Raw genomic sequence first — 21,984 nt, 5'->3', positions numbered from 1 at the left:
CAGGGGGCCACTTGGTAACAAAAGCAAAATCTGGCAAATTTCTTCTTTCTCAGCCCATCTAACCTGTAAGAAAGAATCTTCCTATGTTCACAGGACACTGACAAATATAATGTTTTTCTTTTGTCTTTTGAGAGAAAGCAGCTTTGTGAATTTTCTTAACCATTCTCACTTTGCGTCCAACTGCTTGTCATGATGATAATCTGGCCACTAAAAAGCCTTCAGAAAGGCTAAAGGGTAAAAGTATAATTTGGAATATAGTGCCAAACGAGATACCCGTCCTTAATTTCTTATGGATTAGCCAACTCCTTTCTCTTTGAGTTGGGCAACTATTCATCCCATCCCATTTCTTTAGGGATGAAATTCCCTAGGGACCAAATATCAACATGTTATACTCAGTCTCCAGCACACCAATGGCTCTTTCTGAGACAGAAAACAAACTGCGTATGCTACAACACAAGACAAACCAATGAAAAAACTACTTCCTCCCATGTGTACTGAGCATGCCTACCTTCATTCTCTTTTCCTTCTAGGACCTTAAAAGATAAAAAATACTCTGACTTAAAACAAAAACTATACTTTGTCTTAAACATATACAGAAACGTAAACAGAAACTTTAGCAAATCTGATGATTCTAATAAAATGCAGACCATATATAGGAGTAAAGGCAGACTTGCAAGAATATCAAAGTAGAGAGTGGTCAGGAAGATCCACATGACCAAGCACAAGTAGAGCAGAGTGATACAAAGAATTTCTGGTGATATAAAATATTTAAATGTTCTGGTTCAAGAATGTAAACAAAAGATTCAGGCAGAAGAGTTGCCAGAACTGGCATATGTAAAAGCCAAGAATGCTGCTCTAAAATAGTAGTTTCTCCCTTTCTGGCAGTTCAGTAAATTATGTAGTATCCAATAGGTCTAAATATGCAGCATGCATGCTCTTTGACAACCAAGTCCCATCAGAAGCAACATACTCTGGTGACATATATTTCCTATGACTACTAATTGCTCAACAACAAAAAGAAAAAAAGAGTTTCTCTTTAGATTAAAGCCACAGGATTCTGTTTTGAAGACATTACATAAATATTGAAAATGAATTAGGTGCAAAATTGGCCAACTTCAAGCTAATTTAGAAAGTGGTGATGATTATAGTCAAATTCAGACATTGCAGTGCCAGAGACTAGCTCTTTGGCCTGATTCCACATTGTTATTTACGCCTTAAAGTTATACTACATTGGAGGCAGTAACTAGGTCAGGCTCAAAACCAGTCCTAGACTGTTCAGAGAAAACTAGAAGGATACAGGTATAGAAGGCAGCAGTGTTAGGTCATGCCTATAAACTTTATGACAGCAGTCTTATCACTCGGTTACTACTGCCTCTCTTGTTCTGAAACTTCAAGAAATAGAGATCTTTTTAAACCCCATTTTTCATGCTTAGGCTCAGCTGACATCCTCCCACCCATCTTGTCTCACTACACAAAATCTTTCAACATCTAAAAACTGGAAGGTAAATGGACTGTCCTTCCAGAAAGCCACAAAAAAGAAAAATGATGTGTTACCAAGAAACACACCTTCAAGGAAAAAGATCCAAAGAGTAGGATCTAAAAAAATTCTATGTCTCATTAATTATTATCTAATTACTAATAATACATTAGTCAGAGAAGTGATTACAAATAGGGAAATGTCCTCCACTGAAAACGTTTTAATGGTGTCTTGGAGTTAATCCCATAGGAAGGTAGAAAAAGCAAGCAAGAATATCAACAGAGTTTTCCCTTATCTAAAACTTCTAAGTCATTACTTCTGGAAGGTGCCTCTTCCTTCCCAGTAACCATTGGATACTAGAGAGCTTTTAGTCTGGGGCTATTTTCTGACCCCATAAAATAATAATTCCTCCTCACAGCTAAGTCAGCATTACTGAGCTATGATATGATGACTATTATATAACATAGTTTTTTATTACAAATTTAAGGACATGAACAATAATATCAATATCCAGATAAATAAAATAGCATCATTTTTTCACTCCTAAAAAACTATACACCATAGCAGTGAATGAGGCACCTGTTTTAATGCTATCATCAGCTAGATATAGCTAAGGAACCTACTTAAAAGTAGTCTATAATATCTAACATGTCAGTTGACTGGCAATAGAGTAAAACAAAATATATTGAGCTAATCTGTAACAAGGCTAAATATAACATAAAAGCATTCCCTTTATGCAGGTATTTTTAACACTCTTCTTCCTATTCCCTAAAAAGCCCACTGAAATCTATAGTCTTCTGTGGAGAGGAAGAGGACACGAAGAGAAGAAAGGGAAAAAAAGATGAAAAGAAAGAGAAGTGACTCAACTCCATATACTGTAGCCACCCAAATATCTACCTAAAGTATATGTACTACTGGTTGAGTATCTTAAAAAGGTATAAGGACAATGTACACAGTGAGATTGGGATTCAAGCAATTCAACTCACTAAAAGAGAAATGCACAAATAGTTTTCTATTTTACTAAGACTTACTTTCATTAAATTCAATTATTAATCTCCAAATAAAAAGAAAACTCCTTCCAGTAAGTTCCATATTATTCAGGAATAACCAAAGATAACAAACATTAAACATACCTACCTGCATTCTAACAGTAAAGCTAAAGTGTCAGTCGGTAATGGTCTTTCAAGGAGTCTACTTAGTTAGCCTACCACTAAGTTCGGATAATAGGTTGGCATGACAAGAAATTAAACAACTAGTATGTTAGTCATTGTTCTTTTTAGTTTACAAAGAGTATATTGTTATTGCTATTATTGTTACTGGTTGGGAATCATCATTATTATGAATAAGAAACAGCCTTTATGTTTTATAATTAAGTAGGAAACCATACCCATATATTAACAAATCCTCATTTGGTAGGATTTCACTGATGAGTACCACCTCTAAAACTAATTCCTTTCCCATCCAGTATGATTACCCAGACGCTCTTACTCATATGGTCTAGGACCTCTTTAATAATTCTTTCCCCAAGTAAATTCATAGCCCATTCTTCACTGTAAGGAATTTGCCTAAAAATATAGCTGCTTAATTTTAGTAGAAGAACCAACTTGTGCTCGCATTTTTCCCTCTCTTCTTTGTTTTCATATATTCTTCCTGTTTTATTTCCATGGAAATACTTTTCAAAAGTATTTTCTTTGATTTCAACTCAAAGTTTAACACTGGGAGAGTAGGAGCCCCCTAAACTATACCACAACAAAATGTTCACATATGCCAGGAAAAAAAAGTTGAGAAATACTTTAATTATAGTGACTAGCAAAACCCAAAATACTCACTTGTAGCAGAACCAAGAAGATTTTTTGAGGATTTATCCTCCCCAGTATTATAATCCAGTGGGTAATCTGTTCAAAGAGAAAATGAAGGTACTTATGCTAAGAACTATCTCCAATATGTTTAAAAGCTCAAATTATATCCCGTCAAAGTCAGCTGACATTTAAAACAATTTTATAATTTTTATTATACATCTAAAACACATTCACAAAAAGAAAATGAAATTCACAAGCCATTTATCAAACAGATATAAACCAAGGAAAATATTTCTACTGCTTACCAAAATTTTAATCACATTTATAAGACTTTTATTCAAGCTTTCAATGTAGTTTACCAACCCCTAGTAAATGTCTTCACTTCACTTATGGGAAAACTAGGGAAGGGAAAAATTAGATTTTTCAGACTACAGTTTAAGACATCTTAAAACAAGAACTGGATAAAGTAGAAACGGAGGGTATCATAAAACCTTCTCCGACCTCTGCAAGTTCATGGGAGTTTCTCAAAAACTCAGGCCTCAATATGCTTGCTCTGAGGCTAAAGGCAAATCAAAGAAATTAATTTTCAATTCTACTATTTCAGTTGCCTTATGAGTAACAGGTTTTTGGGGCTGGCATAGGGATATAACCATAATTTATAGCACTGATGTTACTGAAGGGAGTTCCAGTCACAAATAACTGATTGTTAAGCCTGGAAAACAGCTCAATTTACAAAGCAGAAAATTATTTTAGAAAATGCGTTTAAGAAAAAATTAGTTACTAGGGTTAAAAACAAGGAAAAAACTAAAGACAACCATCATATTGATTTTTTTAAGTGACCTACATTTACCCATTACCATTAGATTTTAAAAAGCAAAAAATAATACATGAATAGTCACTGTTTTAAAGTCACTTACCATAGTCTTCATCAAATAGTTCTTGACGTTCTGACTGGTACTGGGAATCAGCAATCTCTTCATATTCTTCCACCATGCTAGTGCCAAATACCCTATTAACAACAATTTCATTAAAGTCTTTCAAAACTAAACAGTTGTTAAGACTCACCTCTTCATAATAAATGACAAAATATAATAACTTTGGTTATGTTTTGAGGGCCATTAACTTCTGGACTCAAAAATAATGACTACTGTTTCTCAATCCACTGTTTCCATTAAAATGTTGATCTATTTAAGGCATTTAAAAATACAATGACTAAGTTTTGTATCGGTCTAAAATGTTTCCATATATTGTCATCATATCAAGCAAGCTAAATCGAACACATAAAATGAAGGTTCTTTTTTCTTAAAGGAAATTTTTACATTTTTCTAAACGGTATTCAAGAGTAAGAAAGGTATAGTAGCTTATATTTCTATGGTGTTATCTTCATATAGTAGAACATTATTTCTCCACTTTAAATATAGTGGGATTTTTATGTATCCCTTTTTTTCTTTTTAAACCACTCAGTAAATTTTTTTGTTCTGTATTACCTTATAAGGCTTAATGGACAAAAGTGCTCTGATCCAAAATGTGATACCAACTCCACCTAAAGAATAAAAGCACATGAAATGGGAAGCCAGTACAGTGCATGTGAGATTATCTAACAATATATTCATTTTTTCATTATAACATTTCTAAAAATAAAGTCCTCGTTTCCCCAAAAATCAATACTTGTAAAGTTTTGCTTTTTGCCATGAATAATATGCCATGCCCTGTTATTCAATATTGCAAAAGAGAAGGTTGCTAACCTTTATGTACTTGATGAACATCTGAAGCAAGAGAAAGGAAAAGAAAAAGAAATCAGTTCCAAAGTCTGGATAACATACCATAAGCAACATTTAATATTTGTAAATTATTGTATAATTAAGGAATAGAAAGCAATGTACTGTGATGGATAACATTGTAGTACTCTTATTTCTTTGCAGAAACCAAAGCAATGATTTAAATTTTTACCAACACAACTAGAAAGTATAGTCTAACTGTAATGAAATAAATTAACTTTAACCTAAAATTCATTGCTGCTGTTTTATTTATCCATTAGATATGAAAGCACTCTAAAAGTAATTAGTAAAGAGTATCTAGAAATAACCTGTTTTATATTACTTTAAATATTATAGATATGTTATCATGTATATACCCACATATGAATTTGTATGTTGATACATATGCAGCTACACATACCTATGAACATTCATATTGATAAAAAAATTAACTAGCATAATATGAAATATTTATTCTTGCACAGTACTGTATACAAATTGTTTTAGGGAAAACATGAATTTTTGATATGCTATGCTATTTCAAGTATAACTTATAGAAGTAGAAAATATTTATCAATAAATTTTTAAAATATAAATTATTAAAAAGTATTTTGTAAATTTGGATTTAGCTCTTTTGGGATGAGGAAAACCCAGGTAAACTTATATAACATTTACCAGTATAAAATGAGAATCAGAAGTAAATATTTTTTGCTTTTAGACTTAATTCTACCAAAAAGGGCTTTTAAGAAAACCAATCATCAAAATGCTCTATAGTCTCCCATCATAAAAAGGACAAAGTAGGGAGTTTTATATGGCATTTTTTGTATCACCAATAAAATGTTCTTCCATTATTAACAAGGTAGATGATATAAAGAATGATTCTTGGAACTATTTCATAACATGTCAGTTGTCTTAATTGTAAAATTAGGTATACTTGTTATCACCTGCCAAATTATTTTTAATTTTTTTTCCTCATCACAGTGTAGAAACTGTGTTATATAAAAAAGTCATGAAACAACTGTTTCAGTATTCACTTTAAAAGAAACTAAAAATGTACCTTCGACCTTTCTGAACACAGCTGAATCATTAACTGAGAATATCAACTGTACTTTAAAAACAGCATTTTTATAAAAGCATTTTTATACGGAGACTAGGAATACTACAAGTTTACCCATTTACAGAAGCCAATTTAATACATGCTTAAAAAAGACATAGACAGTAAAATCCCAAAAGACAAGTAGGTAGCTATAAGTTTTCACATTTAAAGAAGAAAAGATTAGAAAGAAAATTAGAGCTGCTGTCATTCCAAAAGGTCTTATTATTAACACAGTTGTACTTTAAGGTATGGCTGTATTATTTTAAAGAAAAAAAAGAAGAAATAAGAGGAGTAAGAAATTCCCATATTTTGTCTAAATTCAATTCAAGAGTGATTAATTCTACTTTGGTAGATAATTCCACCTCTACATTGGGGGAGGAAGCAGCAGGAATTTATTTATTTATTTATTTTTTATTTTTATTGGAGTATAGTTGATTTACAATGTTGCGTTAGTTTCTGCTGTACAGCAAAGTGTTATCAGTTATACATACATCCGTTCTTTTTTAGATTCTTTTCCCATATCGGTCATTACAGAGTATTATAGAAGAGTTCCCTATGCTATACAGTAGGTCCTTATTAGTTATCTATTTTATATATAGTAATGTATATGTGTCAATTCCAGTCTCCCAATTTTTCCCTCCCTCCACCCTCCACTTTCTCCCCAGTAACCAAAAGTTTGTGTTTTGTTTCTGTTTTGTAAATAATTTCATCTGTAGCATTTGTTCTGTAAATAAGTTCATCTGTACCATTTTTTTTTTTTTAGATTCCACATATAAGTGATATCATATGATATTTATCTTTCTCTGTCTGACTTATTTCACTCAGTGTGACAATCTGGAGGTCCATCCATGTTGCTGCAAATGGCATTATTTCATTCTTTTTTATGGCTGAGTAATATTCCTTTGTATATATGTACTACAACTTCTTTATCAATTCCTCTGTTGATGGACATTTAGGTTGCAGCAGGAATTTAAATGGTTAAAACTTTATTTGAAATTGTTACTTAGACATAATATTTCATTTGAGTATACAAAAGGCAAAAAGCCATAATGATAAATAACTAGATATGAAAATGGAAATGATCTTAGATTCCAATAATCAGACCTGCTTTAAAGACTGCAGTGACTAACTGATTTGGGTTTTAAAATATAAAGAAATATAATACTATAAAGATGACATTTTATATCAAGACTCCAAAAATATTACGAGTTATAATTTGGAATTTCATCAGAGCCACAGATATCAAAAAACTAGCCTAGGTTTCCAGTTATACAAAAGGGACTTTATTAGTATTTGTCCCATAAAATAATATATCCAAGTAAGAATTGTTTTATTAAAAGGAATATTGCAGTAAATTTCCTCTTAATTTTTCTTATTTCTAAACAGGTGAGGTACAAAGTATGAATAACAGGTATGTTTCATTATAGAACATAGTTCTGCAAATATAAACATACCTTCACATATTTTGCATACATCTGTTCATCTAAAGGGAAACTCTGGACAGTCCTCTCATCTCTACCATGGAAAGTACCCAGCTTAATCCATTTATTTGTGGGGTATCTAGAAAATATAAAATATAAATATTCCTTTTTAGAAAATCATAAATCACATATTGAGAGGTTCCATCACATTTTCAAAAGAGATCCTATGCATTATTTTCCCCCTCTCCAGGTAAACATACTCACTTAACATAGTTTAAATATGAGTTAAGCATCGAGTTGAATAAATACATTTTTTCTTCCAGCTAAACTCTGACAGGTTCCTCCTTACGAGGAAAGATGGTCTTGAAAAATTACACCATTATCAAATAGAAGACAGAGGAAGACAAAAGTAGGACCAGGACTGCTTCTTGGGGTTTGGGAGGGCTTCCAAGTAAACTGGAGGTTTTAAAACAGAAAGTAGCCAAGAGATTGTTTTGGAAGAAAGAGGTACTACTCTTCATGTACCAATAAGTGTGTGATGATATGAAGTATAAGTACTGGTGGAAAGGGAAAAAGAAAAAATCCTTTACTATAATATTTGAATTTCACAGCTTATATAGCTTTTCCCCCTTTAAAAGGAAATCTAATGTAATAGCCCAAAACTATTATTTTTGTTTACTACAGCATTTAAAGAATCCCTCAAAGTAACGAGTGTTCTCTCATCACATTAAAAAAAAACACTTTAGTTGTCAAAGCTGAATATTCATTTGACATATAAGAAAATTACAGCTTAGAGAAAAGGAAATGATTTGAGCAAGATTAGTAAAAGAAAAATGAATGAGAGATCTTGAGAATTCATTTCAAAAACTGTATTAGGCAATGCTAAGTGTGGGGTGGGGGAAGAAACACCACAGAAAACCCTTAATGATCAATGATAAAAGAACGGTAAAATAAAAAACAGCATCCTACATGGTATATTATGGGCACTCAAAAAGGATTTATGGAAGGAATAAACACCTCCACTGGAAGGAAAATATCAAGTATTCATTAAAAATGATGTGTTTAAAACACAAAAGGATATTCTCAAGATGTAAGCATTAAAAACTGACTTTTTTGGTAGAATAAATGTGTAGAAAAGACTGGAAGGAATGTATTAAAATGCTAATACAGTTATCTATGGTTGATAGGATTGGGGTTCTCTACCAAATTCCTTACAATGTATGTTTATTTCTCTTATAATCACTCATATATACCAAAGTTTTTAAAATATACTTTAACAAAAATATACCTCATGATATAAAATGCTCATGTATGTTTTTAATAACTTTTTAAAGAATATCTGGAAGCAATAGGGCATAATATATTAAAAGTAAGGACTTTAAAGTCATACAGATCTACATTTGAATCTTGGTTGTCCAAGCCACAAGTCATGCGACCTAGGCAAGCTACTTAATCTCTCCTTGTCTGTTTCCTCATCTCATAAGGGAATAATATCAGAGGGTTGTTATACGCACTATATAAGTTAATGAAAGTAAACTAACAAGTGCCTTTCCTACAATAGTATTACTACTGTTCTTACAAATTGATACAAGTTGATTAAAATAAAAAATAAAATAATTAAAGTTTTAAAATGTGACCTGTTTTTAAATTTTTATTCTGAAAATCCAATATAAACTCTGTAGAAACCAGCTTTAGAATTTACCTGTCACTGATAGAAACCAGAAAGTCTTTAGGAGTAGAAGAAAATAATTCATAATTTGCAATATCAAACTGTTTTACTTGAATTGGTTCACAGAGTTCAATAACAAACCTTTAAAAAGAACACAAGACAATTATTTAGATAAACCAATCAAAATAACAGTTCATATTAAACATGACATTAACGGCTTACATAAACTAGACCTCCATGAAGTTACTCATTAAAAAAATGTAAGGAAGGAAGAGGATTTGCAACCTTGGTTATAAATAAGGAACACCCTTAAGTATTTCCCAAGCATATCATTAGTGGGAAAAAAAGATACTGATTTTGTCCTATAATATTTTTTTAGAAGATTCTTTTCTAATGACAAACCTCATTCTTGGAGAAGGAATGACTTGACTAAGAACAGCTAGTACGAGTGTAACCTGACCAGTCTAGAGGGCAGTTTGGCCATATTGTCTCAAAAGGTACCACAGCCTTTGATTCAGCAATATACTTTTAGAAATTTAATCTATGGATACACGTCTCCAAATGATCACCCTTGAATATACATCTTAATAAACATAACAAAGCACAGTTTATGGGGGGGGGGAGAAGTCAACCTAAATGTTTAGCACAGAGCATTGATTAACAAATTATGGCCCCACCCAGACAATGAAATACCAAACAGCTATTAAAAATGGTATTAAAAACTATACATTCCATTTATATAAAAATCTAGAAAATATAAACTAATGTATAGTGATAGAAAACAGATCTTTAATTGCTATGGGGTTAAGGCTGGGAGGGAAAAATTATAAAGGGGCATGAGGACTTTTGGGAGAGATAGACATGCTTGTTATCTTCATTGTGGTGATGGTTTCATAGATGTATAAATGTCAAAACTTATCAAATCGTACACTTTAACATTTTGCAATTTATTTTACATGCAGTTTTTTATGCCAATTATTCCTCAATAAAGCTGTTTTTAAAAATACAACAAACTAGTATATAAAACAAAAAAGAAGCAGACTCACAGATATAGAGAACAAACTGGTGGTTACCAGTGGGGAGAGGGAGAGGGAAAGGAGGAGGGGAAATAGGGGTAGGGAAGGGAAAAAAAAGGGTTATTATAGGATTATATGAAATCATGTGTATGAAACTTTTTGAAAAAAATGATAATTGAGATATATATATTTATGGACATGGAAAAGATGCCACAAAATATTGCTGTTTAGGAAAAAATTAAAAGTATGGTTCTACATGTGTAAAATAAAACTGCATAAAGCATGGCACTTCGGGAAAAGAAATACTCATGACATCTAGCACTCCAATACTTTAATAAACTAATTATTATATCAAATGAGATTACATACACTGACAATTAAATGTTAAATAAATGAAAGGCATTGAAATTAACATATTGTGTTAATCCTGGAAAGCAACAGAACTGAGTTCCAGGAGATGGTAAAAACAGCCATGATTCAGAGAAAAGCTCATGAAAAAAAGGAAACTAACATTAGCTGAATGCTTACTCTGGGTCAGATACCATGGTAGATGATTTATATCCATCCTTTGATTTAATTCTTACAACCAAACTGCATAGGACACTATCTCCATTTTATAGAACCATTCAATAATCACTAATTGGTTACTTTACATTTGTCCTTTCTGCCTTTTTAGTAACAGAACCTGTGCCCCCCTCCAAAGATGTAGCCAACCATACGGCCACCCATCAAAGACTGTTTTTCCCAGTCTTGGCAATGTTGCTTAGTTATGGGTCATGGGATGTGAGCGGCATGTCCAAGTGCAACTTCCAGGTCAAGCCTTTAAAAAGAAGCTGCTACCTCTCCATTTGCTTTTTCCTACCTTGCAGGCTAGAATGAGGATGTGGTAGGAAGAAATCATCTCAGCAATGCAGGCAGAGACAACATCTCAGGGGTGGTAGAAAAACATGACAGAAGGTGTGTGGGTCCTTTAATTGTTCTCTGTTCCCTGCACCACCTACCAGCTTGAGGTTTTTATGTCAGAGAAAATTAAATATCTATCTTTTTTAAACCACAGTTACCTGGTCTCTGTTAAAGCAGCAGAATCAAGAGTCCTAACTAATAGTCATTTAGCCAATAAATAGTAAAGCTAAAAGTCAAAATAAACATCTATCTGGCTCCAAAGCCTAAACATTGTCCATACCACCACAACACCCTGGGGAGAGGAAACTAAAGAAAATCAGACTCAAGACTTTGCTTTTTATTTACAATGGAGAAAACAAATCTAAAAGAGCACTAAGAAGAAAAAGCAAATTCTCCTCTACCTCCTTTTTTTGCATACAATGTTCTCAATTTCTAAGAAAATAGGAGCTATATTACTAACAGTTAAAATAAACTTTTGGACAAATGTATTTCCAGGTGTAAAGAGTCAATTCACCGGGCAGATTTAACAATTCTAAAACTTGTATGAAACTAACAGACTCATAAAACATTAGTACATATGTAATTATTTCACATGAAAGTTGATTTTAAAATGCTTTCTTATCTTACTGCCTCATCTTTTATATTTTCTTAGAAGCAGACAACACTTTGTAAATTAATAGAACTACATAAAAAGCTGACAAATCTAATTTCAACATACTTCCCTTAAATATTTATAGGTCAGGAATTTTAAAAGATCAGTAAAGTAGCAGATCTAAACATAAGAATAGTTTGATAAAATACCATGTGTCAAAATTCAGATGATATGAACATACTACCCAAGGCAATCTACAAATTCAATGCAATCCAATGGCATTTTTCACAAAACAAGAACACATAACTTTAAAATTTATATGGAAACACAAAATACCCCGAATAGTCAAAACAATCTTGAGAAAGAACAGAGCTGGTGGAATCACATTCCCTGACTTCAGACTATACTGCAAAGCTACAAAGAAAAGATCTTTAAACAATAAGAGAATACCATAAACAGCTTTACTACAAAAACTTTCAAAATGGATTAAAGACAAATTCCTAGAAAAATGTAATTTACCAAAACTAACTCAAGAAGAAATAGAGGGCTTCCCTGGTGGCGCAGTGGTTGGGAGTCTGACTGCCAATGCAGGGGACACAGGTTCGAGCCCTGGTCTGGGAAGATCCCACATGCCGCGGAGCAACTAGGCCCGTGAGCCACAATTACTGAGCCTGCGCGTCTGGAGCCTGTGCTCCGCAACAAGAGAGGCCGCGATAGTTAGAGGCCCGCGCACCGCGATGAAGATTGGCCCCCCCTTGCCACAACTAGAGAAAGCCCTCGCACAGAAACGAAGACCCAACACAGCCATAAATAAATAAATAAATAAATTTAAAAAAAAAAAAAAAAAGAAGAAATAGAAAACCTATATAGTCTCATAATTATTTCTTTTAAATATAATTTTTAAAACTTCCCATCTATTCACACAAGTATAAAACAGTGTATGCACAAGCTTATTTATAATAACTGGCTGTCATGGCAAAAGATTATAAACAACCCAAACACCATCAACAGAAGACTAGTTAAATCTTGGTACAATCATATAATGGATTTTCATGCAGCTATCAAAAAAAAAATGAGAAAGTTTTATATGAGTGAAACAGAAACATGACCAGATATTTTTAAGTTAAAACTTAATTCAAGGTGACATAGTAAGTATAATATACTACTGTAAAAAGTGAGAGATAAATAAAAATCTCTAATTTTTTGCATAAAGAAACTAAAAAGATACCTAAAAATTTAACACTGAATAGGAAGATAGATTACAGATTGGAAGTATATTTCTCACTGTAACTCCCCTACCTCTTTTAAATACCTTTTTGGGTTTGAGCCATGTGACTATACTAAATATTTATTTTTGAAATCACATACTTAATTTAAAATTAACATCTTCCCAGAGGCCTACCTCTTTTAAATACCTTTTTGGGTTTGAGCCATGTGACTATACTAAATATTTATTTTTGAAATCACATACTTAATTTAAAATTAACATCTTCCCAGAGGCCTGGAAGGTTTTACAGTTGAGTTCCAAATTTAGAACATTGAATCTTGAGAAAAACGAACAAAGCTGGAGATATCATGCTCCCTGACTTCAGATTATACTACAAACCAACAGTAATCAAAACAGCATGGTACTGACACAAAAACAGACAACAGATCAATGGAACAGGATGGAGAGCCCAGAAATAAACCCATGTACTTATGGTCAGTTAATCCATGACAATGAAGACAAGAATATACAATGGAGAAAAGACAGTCTCTTCAATAAGTGGTGCTGGAAAAACTGGACAGCTAAATGTAAAAAAAATGAGATCAGAACATTTCCTCACACCATATACAAAAGTAAACGCAAAATGGATTAAAGACCTAAATGTAAGACCTGAAACCACAGACCTCCTAGAAAAGAGCATAGGCAGAACACTCTGACAAATCATAGCACTATTTTTTTGGATCTGTCTCCTAACGCAAAAGAAATAAAAGCAAAAGTAAACTTAAAAGCTTTAGCACAGCAAAGGAAACCATCAACAAAACAAAAAGACAACCTACTAAATGGGAGAAAACATTTGCAAATGCTGACTGATAAGGGGTTAATATCCAGAATTTATAAACAACTCATACAACTCAATATCAAAGAAAACAAAGAACCCAGTTTAACACATTATTTTATTTATTTATTTTTTGGCTGTGTTGGGTCTTTGTTGCTGCGAGCAGGCTTCCTCTAGTTGTGGTGAGTGGGGGCTACTCCTCATTGTGGTGTGCAGGCTTCTCATTGCGGTGGCTTCTCTTGTTGCAGAGCATGGGCTCTAGAGCTCAGGCTCAGTAGTTGTGGAGCAAGGGCTCAGTTGCTCCGTGGCAGGTGGGATCTTCCCGGACCAGGGCTCGAACCCGTGTCCCCTGCATTGGCACGTGGACTCTTAACCACTGTGCCACCAGGGAAGCCCAACACATTACTGACTGGGGGATTTTTGCAGAAACTAATGCCTGTGGCCATAATACATCTCTGGTCAAAAATGTGTTAAAAATGGGCAGAAGACTTGAATAGACATTTTTCCAAGAAGATATACAGATGGCCAACAGGCAGATGAAAAATGATCAACATAGCTAATCATCAAAAAATGCAGATCAAACCACGATGAGATATCACCTCACATATGTCAGAACGGCCACCCCTGAAAAGTCTACAAATAACAAACGTTGGCAAGGATGTGGATAAACGGGAACCCTAGTACACTGTTGGTGGGAACCCTAGTACACTGTAAAATGGTGCAGCCATTATGTAAAACAGTATGGAGGTTCTTCAAAACACTAAAAATAAAACTACCATACGATCCAGCAATTCCACTGCTGGGTATAAAACTGAAGAAAATGAGAACATTAATTTGTAAAGATACAATACGTGCACCCCAATGTTCATAGCACCATTATTTACAGGAAAAACTGGTGCATGAAAATATGTTCAGTCTCATTAGTGATTAGGGATTGACACCTTCCTAGGATCTCAGCCTAATTTGTGAAACAATGTTATTTCTAGTATCAGCAACCTCACATAACAGGTGCTCAATAAACATAGAAAGAATGAAAGAAGGAACAAACGAATGAATGAACAAATGGACAAACTATCAAATGAACAAGAAGGCTCAAAATCCTAAAATGTCAATTATCCTGAAATTCATCTAGACATTTGATACAATTTCAATAAAAATGCCAGCATGATTTTTTTTTTTAGAATTCAACAAGATTCTAAAATTTAAAAGAAAAAACAAAGGGACAAAAGTAGTGAAGATACATCTGAAGATGAGGTATAAACTTATTCTACCAGATATTAGGATTTATAAAGCTATAATGAGACTGTGTGATCTTAATATACCTTAGGTGGGTCAACCCAATCAAATCAGGTTAAATCAGTAAAGGTGTTCTGAGGTTCTTTAATTATACAATGAAAAGATGCATAAATGGATGAGCAAAAAGTAAAATATACAGTAAACACACATACACGAATACATGCTGTCTGCAAAAACGTTAAAATACAAACGGGTAGCTATGATCACTTATTCTGTAAACCAGAATAAAACAAAATGATTGCTTCATATAACTTCATCCCAGCATGTCTTTGCTTAAAATACAAAATTTTAGAGCATAAAAACTGAGTTGTTACTGACTACAGGGGCTTTTACAAACAAAAACAAAAACCCAAAAATAACATTTTGATTATGATCTCAGATAACTATTTCCTCAAATTCAGTTTCCAGACCAAATGGCATATGGGAAAATTAAGTTTTTTAATATTATCCCTTAATGCCCTTAAATAGCTTGGTGTTAATTTTCAAACTGAACTTAAATATGTATATTAACAAAAGGAGTGAAAACCAAAAGTAGAAAAGAATAAGCATTATCTTTAAAGAGTTTCTCTTTAAATTAAAAAAATTATATATATATATTACTCAATTTGATGGTGGTGATTTATCTCAATTCTTTTTTAAAACAGCTGCTTTTGATCAATGAAATCAAGTAACCTAATAAAATTGTTGGTATATCAATTGATTTCCCACATAAATCGGTTCCTTTGCCTATATTCTTAGTTAGTGGCAGAATCACAGATCCAAGCAGGGAAGCCAAAATCAAGGGAGATTAACAGATGCCTCTCTCTTCTTCACATCCAGTTACTAACCCAGAGCTGTCAATTTTATCTGCTATACACATTTTTCAGATTCCCCTCTCTTCTTTATCCAAATTGCCAATGTCTTAATTAAAGCCCTCATTTCTCACCTGATCTATGACAACAGGTTCCTAACTGGTTTCCCTGCTTCCAACTGCATTATGCTGTAGGCCACCTTTTAAGGATAAGCCTTCCTAAAACACCAGTGAGGTCATGTCATTTCCTTACTTAAAACAAACACTACCCTCCACGGTCTTTAAGATAAACTTCAGAAACTTTTAAGCTGGGTATGCGTAGCATGGAATGGCCTGGTTATTGCTAAACTGACTCTGCTGTCTCATCTTCCATGATGACTCTAATTGTACCTCTATTCTTGTAATCACTAAAATAACTTCTTCAGGTTGCTTCTACTTATAGTTACCCAGAAGATAAATATGCTCCTTTTAGCGCTATCCCCTTATTCTTATAGTTCCTGAATACCTCTGCCTCCCTCATCTGTGACTTCCTATGAATTCAAGGAATTCATCCTTCAAGATTCAGCTCATGAACTACCTCTTCTAGCAAGCTCATCCTCTTCTGCAGTTATATATCATCCCTTATCCTATAATACCTTTTCAGCAGTACTTTTTATACCATTTGGTAACTGTTTAACTAGATCTGTCAATTTTTTTGTGTGATGTCCTTAAAAGGAAAGGCATTTTTGTCTTCAATTCTGTACCCCAGGACCTAAGGTAAGTACAGTACCACCACCAACCAATCATAAATGCTTATTAAGTGACTATATGAACAAATCAATCTAATCCCAAAATAAAAGCTTAATATAATACATGTATAGAGTACACTTTATTAAATTTTATATTACTTACCAAATTTTAGTGCTGCAAGGATTCAACATATAAAGATCCATATTTTCTATAAGAATAGCAGATGTGCTCTATTTTTAGAAAGGAGGAAGGGAATAAATTACTTAAAGAAAAAGATTTATTTCAACTATCAAGCTTTCTAGGTTTTCTATATTTTTAGATCTTAAAATACACCTAAGACTCTGAAACATTCACTTTGGGAAGAAAGCATAAAAGTGGCTAAAATTTACAAGTTTTGTCTATACTGTGCTAAGTTAGCCTTATAACAAGACATTTAAAATTAAATGTCTGTTACTATAGGGGAAAAATTACTTTTCTATTAGCTATTTCCTTCTGTAAATTTCACACAGGTTTTAAAAGTTTAAAAACAGAGTGTATGCCCTTCAGTAGGTGAATGGATAAACTGTGGTACATCCAGACAATGGAATATTATTCAACACTAAAAAGAAATGAGGTATCAAGCCATGAAAAGACATGGATGAATCTTAAATGCATATTAATAAGTGAAAGAAGCCAATCTGAAAAAGCTGCGTATGGTATGATTCCAGCTATATGACATTCAGATAACACTAGGGAGATAGTAAAAAGATCAGTGGTTCCCAAAAGTTGGGGGAAGGAAGCAGTGAATAGGTAGAGCGCAGAGGATTTTTAGAGCAGTAAAAATACTCTGTATGATACTATAAGGGCAGATCCATGTCATTATACATTTGTCCAAAACCACAGAATGTTTAAGAGTGAACTCTAATGTAAACTATGGACTTCAGGTGATAACAATGTGTCAATATAAGTTCATTAACTGTAACAAATGTACCATTCTGGTGGGAGATGTTGATAATGGAGGAGGCTAACACGCGTGGGGACAGGGGGTATATGAGAAATCTCTGTACCTTCCTCTCAATTTTGCTGTGAACCTCTAACTGCTCTAAAAAAATTGTCTTTAAAAAGAAAAAACAAAAATAGGGTGCAATGTATCAACCAATACACTAAGAATTCATGCAAGAAAATGTCTTTAAAAGCATAATCGTGCATTTATTAGTGGATTAGGAAAATAGCTCATGTTAAAATACAGTTACCAGGAAACCACTGCTTATATTTAATAAAGTCACTAGTTTTCTATATGTACAGAAGAATTTTACACTGCAGTACCTTGGCTTCTGGGTTAGCTGCCAAAATTTTGGCACCACATTCTACTGAAGCATAATTATTTCGATTTTTCTGGACCTTTTTTGTGGCATGTAGACCTCCATTAGAAGATGGATGCATTGACTGACCTGCAGACAAACCTTATTATGAACATATATATATGATGATTACGATTGAAAATACCCAGAGCAAACAATCTCAAGAGCAACAGGCTGCCATCTAGAGAACAGGTTTTAATGCTTAAGAGAATATTTTAAAAACCCACATGAAAATCAAAATGCTTCAGCTCAATAACTTTAAAATATCCCTAATAAACAAATTAACTACAAAAATCCACATTACTTGATTTATGCCTAGTACAAGTCACAAAATGAAGCTTATCCATGAAAATCAAAACTTCTGCATATACATTTTATTCTATTAAGGATGAATGCTATCCTTCTATCTCTAATCCTAATCATAATTTTTAACTCTGAGAGTTATTTTATAACAACAAAAAGAAAGTATGATAATTTAGTCCAATTCTGTTTACAGTTTAAAGCTTTATGACTCAGAACTTTCCATGCCTCAACTTTCCTCTTATAAAACTGAGATGAAAAATCACTGCTCTGCCTACTTTATTTTAGCCTCATTTAATAATTTACAATAATGGATTTTAATCAAGATTAAGGCATATGCACAGCTAAATTGCATGTGGGTAATCAAAAGCATCTTGGTAAGTTTCACCTTTAAAAAGTTTTCAGAACTGTTACTTTGTTTTACAAATTAAAAAGAGAACTACATATTTAAACCAGGCCCTTTAAAAAAAAGAAAAAAGAATCACAGTGCTTCCTTACTTTTTTCTTTTTCTACTTCCATAACTTTCTTCTTCCATTCATCAAATGTTGGTATATCTTCTGGATCTTTGGGATTTGTTATAGATGCAGGGTCAATTTCTCCTGGTTTTGTATAATCAGAACTCTGACAGAAATGTCAAAAATAAACAGATTTCAGATTTCAAAGAATATAGAGAAAACAGATTAATAAATTATAATAGTAAATACAAATGTTTCTGTCAAATTAAATAAAAGTCCAATTTTATAAGGAATGATAGTATTTTGAAAAAAAACCAAAAAATGTAAAAAGAAAAGTTTTGGTTTAACTTAAAAGTTGAGTTTCTCTTCGAAGAATTAAAATCTTCTACCTAAGCACCACAGGATGAATCCCTTCACATGTTAGCAATATTAGCATAGGTTGTAAAAAAACCTATATAATATCGTAAGCCAAAAATTACCCATACAAAAACTGTACAAATAAATACTATAATTTTAATGCATCCATCTTAAAATCTACATTAAAATAATATACACATTAAAGGAAGCTAACTAATTTTAGATGTCGTATATTGTTTCTACAAAATCCTTAACAAGAAGTACCATTTACATAATGAGTAACGACCTAGTGTATAGCAGAGGGAAATCTAAATACTCTGTAATGACCTATATGGGAAAAGAATCTAAAAAAGAGTTGATATATGTATAATTGATTCACTTTGCTGTACAGCAGAATGTAATACAACATTGTAAGTCAATTATACTCCAATAAAAATTTAAAAAAAAAAGAAGTACCATTTATATAAAAATTTTACGGTGGATGTAAAAACCTAAATGTGAAAAGCAAAGCTTAAAGAAAGTACAGAAAAACATCTTCATGATTCAGGCTATAAAAGGATTCAACAAGACAAAGAAAGAGATCATTTTTAAAAATGATACATTTGGATAGATTATAATTTAAAAATTAAATATATCAAAAGACCATAAACCACATGGTTCAAATAGCCAGAGACAGAAATAAATATCTGCAACACATTCAGCCAACAAAGAATTATTACCAACTATAAAGACTGCCTACAAATCAATAATGGGGGAGAGTAAAGGAGGAACAATAAACTAAGCAAAGAGAAAATACAAAATGTTCACTCTCAGTATAATCAGGGAATGCAAACGAAAACTAAAGATACTAAATAAATAATACCAATCTGATTGAGGTTAAAGTGTGACAGCCTATTGAGCCATGCGACATCTATTAGACTGCTAAAGTGAGTTTAACATTTAGGAATATTAAATAAAGATATGCATACCCTATGACCCAATAATTCCACTCCTATGTATAAATATCAGTGAAAACACACATATGTGCCTAAGAAAATATGCATAAGGATACTTACTGCAGCACTATTGATAACATCAAAAAATTAGGAACAATCTAAATATCCATTAATTGAAGAATAAATTGTGGTAGACTCGAACAATGCATAGACAAAACTCATAAACAATGTTGAGTAAAATGATACTTAAGACAAGAATGATACCATTTTACATTGTTTCAAAATATGCCAAATAATAGTATGTATTGTTTGTAGCAATGCATATTTGGTAAAAGTTAAAAAACATGCTCTACCAATGTAAAAAACACCAAATTCAAGATAGTGGTTATATCTGAAGTGGAGAGAAGAAATGTAACTGGGAAGGGCATACAATTCAATCTGTAATTTTTTTCTTAATTGGAAGAATGTATGCAAGGATGTTCATTCCATTTTTAAATTACTTCTGTATTCCTAAAACAACACATACTTTTTAACAGTACCTTGAGAAGTGTACAAAACATCTATTTAGACAAGCTTACTTTGGTAAATAGCACAAATTTCATACAGTATATATTTGCTATATTAGGGCACATTTTCGAGTACTAATACTAATTAGTGTATTAGTGTAATACATCAATACAAATACCTATTACCTCCTTTTAGGAAGACTTATTAGCAAATTGGTTCCTATACAACCTCCACGTCGGAGTGTTTTGCAGAACACACTAATTTATCAAATAAAGTATGTGGCTATTAAAAAAATACATAGCAGAAAATAAAATTAAAGAAGTAGCATTATACTAATTTAATTTAAAAATTAAATAACAAAAATCTAGTTTGAATGAGAAAATAAACAAATATTTATAAAAAATAATATAGTTGAGATATTTAAGAGTAAAGCCCAAATACTAAAAGAAATACATAAGAAGTAAGAACATACACACACTCTTTGAGACCCAGGCAGAGCAATCACTATTGCCTCTTAGCAACAAATAAGAGAACTAAACAATACAATAAAATTACTTTGTAAAGCATTATAACAGGCAGAAGAGTGGAATTTTTAACTGTATTAATTACCTCCTAAATAACTTAATATTCCAGAAAAATTGTCAGATAATGAGCATATTATAAAGTGTCCAGTAGTTTTGTATACTATCCAGTTCAGGATAATTCTGCCCTGTTAAGTTTGTGTGAGTGGGAGAGAGCTTATCCCCGTTATCTCAAGGATCTGCAAGACATTGCAAATGGTTAAGGAGAACAAAGCAAATCTTGGACAAAACTGGCTGCCATGGTTGAATTTTACATTTGATACTTAAATAGCTCAAAGAAGACATTTTTGTAATGTTTGTCTAATTTTATTTATGCCTGTGGTATTTGACAACTGAACTGTAACATATGCTTGATTTGGTTTCACTGGGAAAATTAGTTCCTTCAAGATGTTGGACTATGAAATGGGGACCTCCTATATTTATAAAAAGCATCAAATAAACAGCTGGCCCAACGACACTAAAGTCTCCAGAATGAAGTTTAGTTAGTTATGAGTGCAGATTCACAGAAAATATGTGAAAGAAAAGGTGGAGAACAGAAGATCCAAATTATAAAGAAACAAATGTGGATGTGGTACTCAGTATTTTAAAATACTCTGATTCCAAGCGTTTTGAAGTGCACAGAGTGGCCTTCATCTCTTTTATTCAGCTATTTCTTAGCTGAAGGGAGCACACTTCTCTGTCAACATTTCTTCAGGAAATTCTGTACTGGCCTCTACATGAAGTCAAAGTAGAACTCAAAAGAAGAAAAGAAAGTAAAACTGCTACACAGGAATGAGCCCTGTCTTTATTTTAAGAATCATATTCTTTAATATAAGCTAGTCTAGTTGTATTCTGCACACAAATAACAAAGGGTAAAATGTCCCTTTAACATAATTCTGGTTGAAGAGACTAAATTTAATCTTGTATTATTGAGTTAAATTT

At 32.5% G+C, this 21,984-nt stretch overlaps 1 protein-coding gene across 3 annotated transcripts in view; it reads right to left on the bottom strand.

The window, feature by feature from the left end:
* Window positions 1-21,984, bottom strand: part of SUCO (SUN domain containing ossification factor) — a 73,062-nt gene that overhangs the window by 26,006 nt on the left and 25,072 nt on the right. Inside the window, exons 7-15 of one of the 3 annotated variants that reach the window (XM_036849257.1) lie at window positions 18,726-18,849; window positions 17,893-18,029; window positions 16,750-16,817; window positions 9,253-9,360; window positions 7,584-7,689; window positions 5,022-5,042; window positions 4,764-4,819; window positions 4,194-4,285; window positions 3,307-3,372 (exon numbers count right to left, since the gene is read on the bottom strand). In XM_036849257.1, coding sequence (XP_036705152.1) covers window positions 3,307-3,372; window positions 4,194-4,285; window positions 4,764-4,819; window positions 5,022-5,042; window positions 7,584-7,689; window positions 9,253-9,360; window positions 16,750-16,817; window positions 17,893-18,029; window positions 18,726-18,849 — 778 coding nt within the window. The remainder of the gene's footprint in view (window positions 1-3,306; window positions 3,373-4,193; window positions 4,286-4,763; window positions 4,820-5,021; window positions 5,043-7,583; window positions 7,690-9,252; window positions 9,361-16,749; window positions 16,818-17,892; window positions 18,030-18,725; window positions 18,850-21,984) is intronic. The other 2 variants (XM_036849266.1, XM_036849275.1) reach the window with 2 other exon arrangements.

Source organism: Balaenoptera musculus, chromosome 1 (genome assembly GCF_009873245.2).
Source record: "Balaenoptera musculus isolate JJ_BM4_2016_0621 chromosome 1, mBalMus1.pri.v3, whole genome shotgun sequence".
In the NCBI taxonomy this organism is placed as follows: Eukaryota; Metazoa; Chordata; class Mammalia; order Artiodactyla; family Balaenopteridae; genus Balaenoptera; species Balaenoptera musculus.
This window is presented reverse-complemented; position numbering and strand designations above follow the sequence as displayed.